We start from the raw sequence: 12,980 nt of genomic DNA, 5'->3' as shown, positions 1-12,980 counted from the left end.
ATCCATTTTGTTCGTCTGTTGTTGTCACATTTGCCGGTTGTTTCGGCTCAGTTTGGGTGGCGCGCTGCCATCTAGCGGTGAACTTCGGAAAAGCAGCATACCGAAATGTGCAAAATCATGATATCGTACCGTTTTAAATCAAATATATACCGGTATTTTTCCAGTACCGGTATACCGCGCATCCCTAATATAGACTCGTCACGAGCCGCAGGATTTAATATGGATTTGTCTGTGCATGTTTTTTTTTACTCCCATAGGTTTTGTTACCATTCACATGCATTATACAACAGACTGCAACATGCCAGTGCATGCATTTGAGAAATACTGGGAAGAACAGCTGTCTAAGAAATGAATTCTGATGAAAGACTTCATGTAGATAAAGTCAACCCACCTATATCCATAGGCACAGGATCAGTATGTGCTCGCCAGCAGCCTTTCACAGGTGCGGGACTTATCCTATTGTAGGTTGAGCGGGTTCCCAGCTGCCCGTTACCCCCAAGACCAAACGACTCAATCTTTCCTGATGAAGGGATGAACGCCAAGGTGTGCTGCCTTACATACAAGTGAAGACAAAAGCAATTAATGTTCTTCATGATCAGAAATACATCCTTTAATAGGAGTATATTGATAGTAGTTTATAGATTGTTTGATAGGCAAGGCAAGTTTATTTGTATAGCACATTTCATACCCAATGGCAATTCAAAGAGCTTTACATAGAAATTAATTAAAACAGTGGTAACAAATGCATGAGAAAAAAAGAATACCATATGGACGAATAAAAAATTAAAAACAAGCATAGTTAAAACAGCTGTAAAGATAATAATAGTAATAATAAAATAAAAAATAATAATAATAAAAAAATAAGACGGTAAAATTAAATAAAATGGTCAGATCCTCAACAATGGTCTGATTTAAAAATAAAACATTCTTCAGATTACAGCCTACATACATGTACCATCTTAATTAGAACACCTCTCATTCATTTCTTTCTCAAACACGTTCATAACATCCATTTTAATCACTATTACCTGATTTTTACTCAGTAACCTTCTTGTTAAAGCCATTCTCACTCATCATACCCTCCACAGACTTACACACACTCAAACCTTATTGTCAAACTTACTATTTCCATCAAACACAGTTTTCACTCATCATATTTAACTCAAAAGAACATAAAATAAACAATAACCAAAGATAAGAACAAAGGTTAACTAAAACAATTATAAAAAGAATAAAGAGATAAGATATGGTGCGATCAGTCGGACATACAGTGTTCAGAGCTCATTCAGTAAATGCACAGCTGAACAGATGTGTTTTGAGTCTGGATTTGAATGTGGCCACTGTTGGAGCACATCTGATCTGTTCAGGAAGCTGGTTCCAACTACGGCTGGCATAATAGCTAAAAGCAGACTCTCCTTGCTTTGAGTGAACTCTTGGTATTTCTAACTGACTTGATCCTGCTGATCTGAGTGATCTGTTGGGTTTGTATTTAATCAGCATATCTGCGATGTATTGATACTTACCTACCACAAGCGATCTGTGCAACCACACTGCCCATCAGCTCAAACACCTTCCTGGGGTTCACCTCATGGTTTGTGGTGTTGTGTCCCAGCTGACCGTACCCACCAGCTCCAAATGTAAATACACCTCCCTCCTACAAAATATAAATTAATTACTAATCATGTAAAGCTATATATACAGTAATATATAGCAAATATTTTGACAATATGTGACTCTTATCACCCAGCTTTTTATATATATATATATATATATATATATATATATATATATATATATATATATATATATATATATATATATATATATATATATATATATATATATATATATATATATATATATTAGGGCCGGGATTCGATTAAAAAAAATAATGTAATTAATTAGAGGCTCTTATTAATTACTCAAAATTAATCGCATTTTAATTGCATATAAATATTTGCCCTGAGAACAATGAGAAGTAATTTTTCACATGGATTTTTTAGTATACTATTGAATAATGACTGAATACATAAGCTTAATCATCAAAATATTGTTTATTTATTTCAGTCCAGCAGACCAGTGCAATGTTTGCCATTAAGTGTAGCAAAAGCATATTTGTGATATTTGAGGCTCAATGTGCTGCGGTGATACACTAATTCATTGTTGTTTAGCTTGAACACAGCCATGCTCTTGACGACGCTTCCATCCTTTCGTTTTTTAAAACAAAATTTCCCATCCACAGGGCCAAGCAAAGCGGTCTCATCAGCTTCTTCGCTCATGTTCACTATGGTTTGTTTTGTCGTGACTCGTGAGCGCTCGCTGGTGTTCCAGTATAATCGGTCTGTCGAAACTCATTCATTGAAAAACGTTCCGCGGTGCAAAAATACGTGTGGTTAAAATTATGTTAATTTATGTTAATTAATGCATTAAAGTCCCGTAATTAATTAATCTTAATTAACGCGTTAAAGCCCCGGCCCTAATATTATATATATAATTAATTACAGGACTTTAATGCGTTAATTAACATAAATTAATAAAGCAGATAATTGAAGTTTGACATGCTTATCCCACTTATATATATATATGTGGGATAAGCATATTATCTTATATATACCATACCACTTACATATATATATATATATATATATATATATATATATATATATATGTATATATATATATGTATATATATATATATATATATATATATATATATATATATAAGTGGGATAAGCATGTCAAACTTCAATCATCTGCATACATACAGTATACTATCCAGATATAGCAAATTTCAACTGCTTGATAGCTAGTATTGTCACAAAATGTCAACTATATTATCATTCAGCTCTTATCTTCTAAATGCAACTATAAGGCATGAAGACATTCAGGGTGCTTTAACACTTAAGTTTCAGCTCAAAATATCCCACAGATCATTCATTATACCATGTTGTAAATGCCTTTTCAAGTGGAAGGAAAACACTTTTGAAGTTTTGGTGCTTGGATCTTTAAATGCAAATGAGCTGCTGCTCCGCCCCCTATCCAGAAGAGGATGGAGCCTTTACAGCTCGTGTTTCGGTTACTCAGACAAAAACTGAAACATCTGTTTTTTTTATGATCATCTCTATCGTGCTCACGCTCATGTGACATTGCAGTTCTTCATCATCATGAAAATGTATTATCTATAAGACATATCAGTCTAAACTTCTGATATATGGTTTTTTGAGCGAAGCACGCAAACAGAAAGCTGGAAGTCAGAAGGAGCATCTTGTGACTATTAAACTAAGTTCTTTCACGTCTAATTGTGCTTAAACTGTCAAATACACACAAAGTTCACATAAAGCAGTCGGTTATATCTGTGGACATAATCAGCAGGGAAAGAAATCACACGTGTGTGCATTAAATCAGTGTATTAAAGTGATAATCCACAGTACCTTCTGCTATATCTGCTGTTAATATGAATCAAACAACAGAAGAAAAGCAGAAAATCACTCACTGCTCTCTGACTGAATAACTTTAGTAGCTTTAATAAGAACACATTTCTTACTTGAATGCTCTGGCGAGGAGATAAACATGGCAGACTGTGTACGGCTCACTGAGGGCGGGGTCTATGCTAATAAGGCGCAGTCCATCAGCGGTTGTGAGCTCCCGCACATGCTAGAATCTGCAAACGGCTTGTTCTGAGAAACTTCTAATTTATGGGGATTAATGAAAGAGGAGTGGGTGTATTTTTAGCATTATAGGGTGGTTGTGTACACACACTGCCAACACACATTTATGTTCAAACACCATGTAAAGTGAATTTTGCATAATGAGTCCCCTTTAATATGTATCAATAATATTACCAATACTATAAATCAAGCCACACCTTCGTTAGTGCTGCCGTGTGGTCCTCTCCACAGCATATGTAAACGACCCGTTGGGACCTGAGCGTCTTCAGCAAGGCAGGAAAATTGCGATCTGAAGAACACAACACATTCCACTATAAAATCACACTGCAAAAAATGCTTTTCTTACTTAGTATTTTTGTCTTGTTTCAAGTAGAAACCTCTAAAAATTCCTAAAACAAGAAGTATTTACTAGACAAGCAAAAGTAATTGTCTTGTTTTGGGAAAAAAATACTCAAAATGAAGAGAGTTTCTGCTTAAAATAAGCAAAATAATCTGCCAATGGGGTAAGAAAAATAATTTTAATTCTAACAGAAAATAAGATTATTTTTCTTAACCCATTGGCAAATTATTTATCTTATTTTAAGCAAAAACTCTCTTCATTGTGAGTTATTTTTCCCAAAACAAGACAATCATTTTTACTTGTCTAGTAAATGTTTATTAATGTAAGACTTTTTAGATGTTTGGACTAGGGACAAGACAAAAATACTAAGTAAGAAATTAATTTTTTGCAGTGCATCAAACCAGAGGAAGCTCAACTGAATGTCTATGGTGTTTGTTTTACCATCATTGTCGCTGAGGCCCAGCTGGCCGAACTTGTTTCGCCCCCAGCCGAAAACGGCTCCAGACAGCGTGAGCCCGAAGCTGTGAGCGCCCCCTGCAGATATCTGGGCAAATGGGACGCCCTGCAAAGACTGAATGACTTGTGGGGTGGATATACCGGCTCCCTGCATCCCGAGCCCCAGCTGTCCGTATTTATTTTGGCCCCAGGAGAATATCTGACCTCCTTATGTGAGAATTTGGGAATAATGTCACATTATTAGGTTAATAGTTCTGGTGCAATAATCAGGTTTATAACTATAAGAATCATACCTCTGGCTAAAGCAAGGGAATGCCAATGTCCACAGGCCACCTGGGTAATGTGAACCTCTGACAAACTCTTGACAGTTCTGAGAAGAGAGAACGGAAACATGTAGGTCATAAACTATAATCATCATATTTGTCTAGAGGGTCATTCTCTGTCAAATCATTAAAATTCCGGAAAGTTCCCCTGCTCAAATTCTTGAATTTATTCATATTTTTTCTGAAGAAAGACAAATATAAATAGTCATGAAAACCAAAATATTAAATGTAAAGGGTGTATATTGAATATTGTATGTTTTGTAGAGGAGGGTCAAATGACCATTTTCAGCTGAGCTTTGGAGCCAAATTACAGGGGTGTGAAAATGACTTTAGGAAGATGGCAGCATTATTATTTTATTTTCACAGAGATTGGTAGATCTGCTAAGTGAAATCTGTTGACTTTATCAATCTTTATTTCATGATATGCCAGCAGTGACCGTGCATAATTTGGGAAAAAGCACTTCTTGTGTTTTTTGCCTAAAGTTTTCATGGCTCTAACTCAAGAAGTATTAAAGATATCTTAATATCCTTTAATATCCAAATTTCTTTATGGTATTTTCAATCCCAAAGATACAGAGACCTTAATGCGGCTACATTTACCGTGGTCAAAAAACCAAAAGTGGGTCTACTCTGCACACAGCTGATACTTTTTTGTTTTAAAGAGGAATATCTGAAGAACAAATAATATTGAAAATAGAAATGTATCTTGTTTTTTCTATCAACACAGTTGCATACCTATCAGAGTGCCATAAATATTCCTTTTCCAATCTTCATTTTCAATGCCATATAGTTCAGTCCCATAGATATGAGGATATCAAAGCAAAGAGAGTCTAAAGAATAAATCTTTTAAACTAAAAATTTATCTCTTTCCACTCCATGAAAAGAATAGCATAAAACATAACTCTGAGTGCCAAAAATCCACAGAAAATTGGTTGAGGCACATTAACTTGCTCTCAATTATGTATTTATAAGAATCTACATTTGATCCAGTTTCAGGGATATTTGGAAGAAGGGATTTGGTTCATTGCAACAGCTTTTGAAGCTAGTAAGAGTTCAAGTATGCAGTTTTGTAGCTACACGTTACCTTCCTAGAAATCTAGACGCACCCAAGGGTCAGCAAATCTAATCTGCCGCGAGTGTTGTCTAGCAACTCGCAATACCCTTCTGAGCTGTAAACGCCAAGCTCTTGTCGGGCCAATCACATCGTGTTTAGAGTCGGTGGGCGGGGCCATAATGACGACAGCCAAATTGCGTTTGCGTGCTTCTAGTAAACACAGAAACTGGCGAACGGCGGCGGTCTTTCGAATCAGCCACCAGCCACGACTCTGGAAGACTTAGTTAAGCTTTTCTCTGAGAAAAGAACAAAGAATGGCACTGAAGTCATTCTTAAAAAGGGAAGATGTGTTCTGGAGTTTTGCCGACCGGATACGGTGAATGTTTAATCTGTCAGCGAGCTCTGCTTCACCTTCGTTGCTCTGGTTGGTTGTAGCGCTACCCTATCGCGTGCAGAGGGAGTTTGACAGACAACCGTTTATCCACCCCTCAGATTGAGCCGTCAATGGTGAGTTTCCAGACCAAACATCTTGATGTGGGTCTGGCTTGTCAGGCTAAGACGTTACTGCATTGACATCCCGATATATCTGGGAATGAACTGTCGAGGGTCTTAAAAATTAAGATTCCAAAAGAATATAATATCTTTATATCCTTTTATATGCTGGTTCTTAACATGGATTCATGGTTATAATCTAAAATTATATTAAGATATCTTAAATACTTCTTGAGTTACAGGCATGCAAACTTGAAACAAAAAACACAAGAGGTGCTTTTTCTCATTTTTGAACAGTCACCGCTGGCATATCAGGAAATAAAGATTGATAAAGTCAACAGATTTCACTTATAGATGTATTAGATGCTGCCATCGTTCTAAAGTTCAAAAGACAGGTAAAAACTCATCTCTTCCATCATCTTATCATAAAAATAAATAAAAAAACTTCCTCTATTTTTCTTTTCTTCTTCCCTTTTCTAGTTTTTGCTACTCTTAGTATACAAATCTTGGTATTCAGGGCACTTTTTGCATTTCTTTGCCTCTTCTTGATAGATCGCTTCCTGTACTCCTGAGTTGCAAGTCGCTTTGGATAAAAGCGTCTTCTAAATGTATTAATGTAAATGTAAAGTCATTTTTACACCCCACTAATTTGGCTCCAAAGCTCAGGTGAAAATGGTCATTTTGACCCTCTTCTACAAAACAGCGAATTACTCTGTAAACATACAGCTATTACATTTAATATTTTAGCTTTCATCACTATTTATGTTCGTCTTTGTACAGAAAAAAATAAATGAATAAAAAAAATCACATTTGAGCCGGGGACCTCTGGCTGAGTTGACCCTAGAGACAATTTTCCAGTACGAAACCCATTACAGAGGCATTTTATATTTCAAGAGGTAATAATTCTTTACCTGGGTACACGGAGACAGTCTTCTATATTTGACAGGCCGAGCTGCCCGTCTGAACCCAAACCCCATGCAAACACTTGTCCTTTATCATTCAGAGCCAGAGTATGAGATTCACCGCAAGACACGGCCACGATGTTCTGAGCATCCAGAGACACTACCTGTTCTAAACATCAGAAGGTCTGAGTGAATTATACACATCAACGACACGAAATACCGGCCAATATATTGTGTATATTTCAATATGTTGCATCTGCTACTGCAAAATTCATATTTGAACTATAATACAATTTCAGACAGGTCCACTTGAGTCAAAAACCCCATAGACAAACTTTTAATTAACTTTTTTATTGCTTATTTTGCATACATTTACATTTGGCAGTATGGCTCTGTTCTAAATTCCCCATCCTTTTCATGAGCTCCATGAAAAGCCAAGACAGAAAGCAGCAGCTTCTGGGGACAACCTCCCAAATTTCCAAACTAGGAAGGCATCGCAAATCCCCCATTTAGAACAGAACATGCATCAATGACACAATTGACATCGATTAAGTTAAACACAGTTAAGGAGGAGCTGGGGAGGTGTTTGCAAAGCAGCATGCAGTGGAAGCAGCAAGCAGACAGACTGAACTAAAGCCACACTTAAGTACGACGCCCTGTTTGAGAGTTGAGAGCTGATATGGACGGGGTTGGAATATTTCCAATAAGCTGATAGCGGAGCTTGACTACGTGGACGGCCTGAACTCACACAGATGCTTGATTAATGTCTTGTTTTATTGTACGGTATTTGTTTTTTACTGTATTATGAATTGTAATATGTTTTGATCCTGTCTTGAACTGCCTTGATGTTTGAGGTTTATGGGCCCTATTTTAACGATCTGACTTCATGGTCTGAAGCTCATGGCGAGTCAGAATCCACTTTTGCTATTTTAATGACGGAAAAAAATGGTCGGCGTGCCAGGTGCATGGTCCAAAAACGTTGTACCTCGTCTCTTAATGAGCCATGGGTGTGTTTTGGGCGTAACACGCAATAAACCAATCAGTCTCATCTCCCTTTAAAAGCCAGTTGTGCTCACACCATGGATTCACAATTTACATGCGAGCAGAAAGACTGAATGCTTCTCCAGATAGGAATCCTTTCATTTTTAATATTTAAGAATGTGTGTGTGCTGCTGTCCGTCCTCTGTGTGTGTAATAAGCAGACTGTACGCGTGGTGCACCGCCTTTGAATTTGAATCAAAAACAATACTGACTATTGACCTCTAGAGCAGGTTTGTGTTGGTCAATGGCGCAGTCGTTTTCAGTTCCTCAAAATAACAATAATGCTCCTGAACACACCTGGTTTTCAGACCAGACGACCATGGGCACCAGTGCATTTGCCATTTAAAAAACGTGGAGCTAGACGCAAGGCTGTAACCATGTCGTGAACATTGGGGTGGACCAATTTATTTAAATTTTTATAAAGCATAAAGAAACAGAACAGTGAATGAAATTCTAGGTCTTATTCTAGTTGGGAAATACTCCTTTGGGACTATTTGCAAACAATATTTGCATTAATTTGCATCAAATATATTATTAGTCCCAAGATTCTTCGCATTAGTGAATAAATAAATATATTATTGTATTATGTCAATGGTACATCTTTTTTGAGCATGATGCTAATGGTCTAATCCGATTCAATGATGTATGCTAAGCTATGCTAAAAGTACTACCACCAGATACAGAGATTGGCTGAATGGATTCAAAAACAGTAAAACTCAACTCTTTAACTCTAAGGGGACTCGGAAAATAAGCCTATTTTCAAAAAAAGTGTTCCTTTAACTAAAAAATCCTAGTAAAGAAAAAAGTAATTCAGAAAGCATCTTAACCCTTAAAAGAGGTCTTAAGGTCAAATTAGTTAGGAGCACGGACGAGGACTTTTAAGAGGCTTAAGAGTTTCTTTAGCAGCGGAGAAAATGGCAGAAAGACCCAGAAAGAGGGAGAAGAAATATGTTGCAGACAATGGATGACAGTGAGTTAATAAGACGCTATACATTAGATCGTGCAGGGATCATGTTTGTGACGGATCTTATTAGAGACACGCTAACATCTCCGACACAGCACAGGAATGCCATAGCGGCAGAAATGAAAGTAATCGCTACATTACGATATTTGGCAACTGGGAAAATGCAACAATGCAGCAGGGATGATTTAGGTCTGTCACAACCTTCTATAAGCAGAGTGATCACACAAACAATTACATAGACATGCCAAATATCAGTGCAATAGGAAAGAGTGGAACAATGTTTATAATTCTAAGACAATCAAATACCTTATATTAAATTAACAGCATGGTAAATAATAAAAGGATTTATATACATATATTTATATACATAATGTGTGTGTGTATGAGGGAGAGAGAACGGTAAAATTGAACAATTTGCGCTTGTAATTTCAAAGTGAAGGCTTAGAATAGACCCTATACCTAAAACCAATTACAAAAGACTGTGTCATACGTAGCAACGGGGTCAGGCCCGCCTCTTCACTAATGGGTCCTGCACACTGTGCGATTTTACAAAATCCTTTGCGAATGTCCCTTGTCAGACTGTACGAACATGATCCCCGATGTAAGCCGTGTCACACTGTAAGATCTCAGTTGGCATTAATGTCAGACTGCACGATAGTGACGGCGTGCTAAAAACGGACGCGCGCAAGAAAACTCAGGTCCCGAATAACTCTTAAGCTAAGACTCCTACGTAAAAGTTTTTAAGCTAAGTTAAGAGTTTTCTGAGAGGACTAACAGCATGGTAAATAATAATTTATTTACCATGTGTATTTGTTTACCATGTGCAAGTGTGTATATATTATATATATATACACACACACACACACACACACACACACACACACTTAATACTCTTTCTCCAAAAGGTTTGAATATGGAGTTTGATTTGAAACCTTTTTATGTGAATATGTGCGTATTTGTATATGTAAACCCTTTTTTCAGTTTTTCTCTCCATGATGATTGTTATATTGGGTTGTATTATAAATTATTTTTGTATTGTTATAAAACCCCCCTCTTTTTTTGTTGATACTTTTGGATGATTGGGTAATTGGTTCACTAAAGAGGTGAGGTGTGATGGTTCACACAGATATAAATGATACGTGTTTGTGCTTGTTGTTTGCCTGACGAAGACCCTTTAGGTCGAAATGTTGTCCTTAATACATTTTTGGGAGCAGCAAATAGCAGTGTGTAAATTTTGTTTTTATTTTGACTGACGACATCAGCCCCATTTAAATTAAGATCAAGTAATCCAATGAAAAGCCATAATATTATAATGCTAGCAGTGTCTTTGCTGCCCTACCTGGTTTCTTGCGCCCTTTGTCATGCCCCAGCTGTCCCAGGTCATTGCAGCCGCAGGTGTACACCGCCCCGTCCTCCAGCAGAAAAACGCTGTGACGTCTGCCACACCCCACGTCCCGCACACGCTTCCCCTCGAAGAACTCGCATTTCCTCGGCTCCAGAACTATCTCCTCATCAATTCCACCCAATCCGAGCTGCCCGTACGAGGCATTTCCCCAGCATAGCATGACGACGGGCCCGTATGGCCACGCTCTTCCGTAGGAGAAGACCTACAGGTTTGAGCACCACACACACACACACACACACACGTCAGGTGAAAGCAAAACCTCTTTAACCCTCTGTGGTCCTCTTCGTTTAGGAGTCATACTAGACTTCTTCGTGGACAAAAGTGACCAAAGCCTTAAAATGTAACTTTTTTTTTTCTACAGGGAATATATTTTTAAATATTTTTGTTCAATAATATTTTTTGATTACCATTTAGAATTTTGAGGTGATTTTATAATACTTTGATATATTTACACATTTTTAAGCTATTTTTCCCCATTGAAAATAACATTTTTTTTTAAATATAGTTTTTAATTATTATAGCAGTCTTAATGACCGCTAGATTCCTGTATAGCTCTACAGTAAATACAGTGAGGAAAATAAGTATTTGAACACCCTGCTATTAATGCAAGTTCTCCAAACTTTGAAATCATGGAGGGTCTGAAATTGTCATCGTCCACTGTGAGAGACATAATCTTTAAAAAAAATCCAGAAATCACAATGTATGATTTTTTAACTATTTATTTGTATGATACAGCTGCACATAAGTATTTGAACACCTGTCTATCAGCCAGAATTCTGACCCTCAAAGACCTGTTAGTCTGCCTTTAAAATATCCACCTCCACTCCATTTATTATCCTAAATTAGATGCACCTGTTTGAGGTTCCGCATAAAGACACCTGTCCAACCCATACAGTCAGGAAGAATCCAACTACTAACATAGCCAAGACCAAAGAGCTGTCCAAAGACACTAGAGACAAAATTGTACACCTCCACAAGGCTGAAAAGAGCTACAGGAAAAAAAGGTCCACTGTTGGAGCAATCATTAGAAAATGGAAGAAGCTAAACATGACTGTCAATCTCCCTCGGACTGGGGCTCCATGCAAGATCTCACCTCGTGGGGAGCGGCTCAATGATCCTAAGAAAGGTGAGAAATCAGCCCAGAACTACACGGGAGGAGCTATTCTATGACCTGAAAAGAGCTGGGACCCCTTTTCCAAGGTTACTGTTGGTAATATACACTAAGACGTCATTGTTTGAAATCATGCATGGCATCAAATGATCCCCTGCTTAAACAAGCACATGTCCAGGCCCGTCTTAAGTTTGCCAATTACCATTTGGATGACCCAGAGGAGGTATGGGAGAAAGTCATGTGGTCAGATAAGACCAAAATATAACTTTTTGGTCATAATTCCACTAAACATGTTTGAAGGAAGAAGAATAATGAGTACCATCCCAAGAACACCATCCCTTCTGTGAAGCATGGTGGTAGCATCATGCTTTGGGGGTGTTTTTCTGCACATGGGACAGGGTGACTGCACTGTATTAAGGAGAGGATGACCGGGCCATGTATTGGGAGATTTTGGGGAACAACCTCCTTCCCTCAGTTAGAGCATTGAAGATGGGTCGAGGCTGGGCCTTCCAGCATGACAATGACCCGAAGCACACAGCCAGGATAACCAAGGAGTGGCTCTGTAAGAAGCATATCAAGGTTCTGGCGTGGCCAAGCCAGTCTCCAGACCTAAACCCAAGCAAACAAAGGCTACTGCACCAAATATTAACATTTATTTTAGGTGTTTAAATACTTATTTGCATATGTATCATACAAATAAATAATTTTTTTTTAAATCATACATCGTGATTCCTGTTTTTTTATTTTTTTTTTTTTATTTTTTTTTTATAGATTATGTCTCTCACAGTGGACATGCACCTACAAATGACTATTTCAGACCCCTTCATGATTTCTAAGTGGGAGAACTTGCAAAATAGCAGCGTATCAAATACTTATTTTCCACACCGTAAATTGGCTTATAAATTCTCTAGTGTTTTTAGACATAAATGCTAATTTGTATAAGATGTGTATATTTGGATCCATACATCAAAGTATAGACTACTACATTCAAATCTGAACAGAGAGAACATTTTGTTACACATAACATCAAAATTCAATAAAAACTTAACAAAAATTAACAGGTGTGTTTTATTACAGCTTAACAAATCTGGGTCTGCTCTGATTTTAACCTCTTATTTGAATCTTTTGCCATATTGCTACATCCATACCAGTTTATTTGTGTCCATATAATATTAGTGTGTGTGTGTGTGTGTTTGTTTGTGTTTGTGTATGCATGCATGTATG

At 37.3% G+C, this 12,980-nt stretch overlaps 1 protein-coding gene across 5 annotated transcripts in view; it reads right to left on the bottom strand.

The window, feature by feature from the left end:
* The window catches only part of herc4 (HECT and RLD domain containing E3 ubiquitin protein ligase 4), a 46,214-nt gene that overhangs the window by 32,211 nt on the left and 1,023 nt on the right, over nucleotides 1-12,980 (bottom strand). For 4 of the 5 annotated variants that reach the window (XR_010898782.1, XM_067422140.1, XM_067422141.1 and 1 more), the window contains exons 2-8: nucleotides 10,580-10,847; nucleotides 7,245-7,404; nucleotides 4,758-4,834; nucleotides 4,450-4,671; nucleotides 3,866-3,957; nucleotides 1,524-1,654; nucleotides 392-552 (exon numbers count right to left, since the gene is read on the bottom strand). Coding sequence is in view for 4 of the 5 variants with exons in the window: in XM_067422140.1 (XP_067278241.1) it covers nucleotides 392-552; nucleotides 1,524-1,654; nucleotides 3,866-3,957; nucleotides 4,450-4,671; nucleotides 4,758-4,834; nucleotides 7,245-7,404; nucleotides 10,580-10,805 (1,069 nt within the window). In the remaining variant the exon portion in view is untranslated. The remainder of the gene's footprint in view (nucleotides 1-391; nucleotides 553-1,523; nucleotides 1,655-3,865; nucleotides 3,958-4,449; nucleotides 4,672-4,757; nucleotides 4,835-7,244; nucleotides 7,405-10,579; nucleotides 10,848-12,980) is intronic. The other variant, XM_067422143.1, reaches the window with a different exon arrangement.

The sequence above is a fragment of the Pseudorasbora parva genome, chromosome 17 (assembly GCF_024679245.1).
Source record: "Pseudorasbora parva isolate DD20220531a chromosome 17, ASM2467924v1, whole genome shotgun sequence".
NCBI lineage: Eukaryota > Metazoa > Chordata > Actinopteri > Cypriniformes > Gobionidae > Pseudorasbora > Pseudorasbora parva.
The sequence above is the reverse complement of the archived record's forward strand: the minus strand, read 5'-3'. Positions and strand labels throughout refer to the sequence as shown.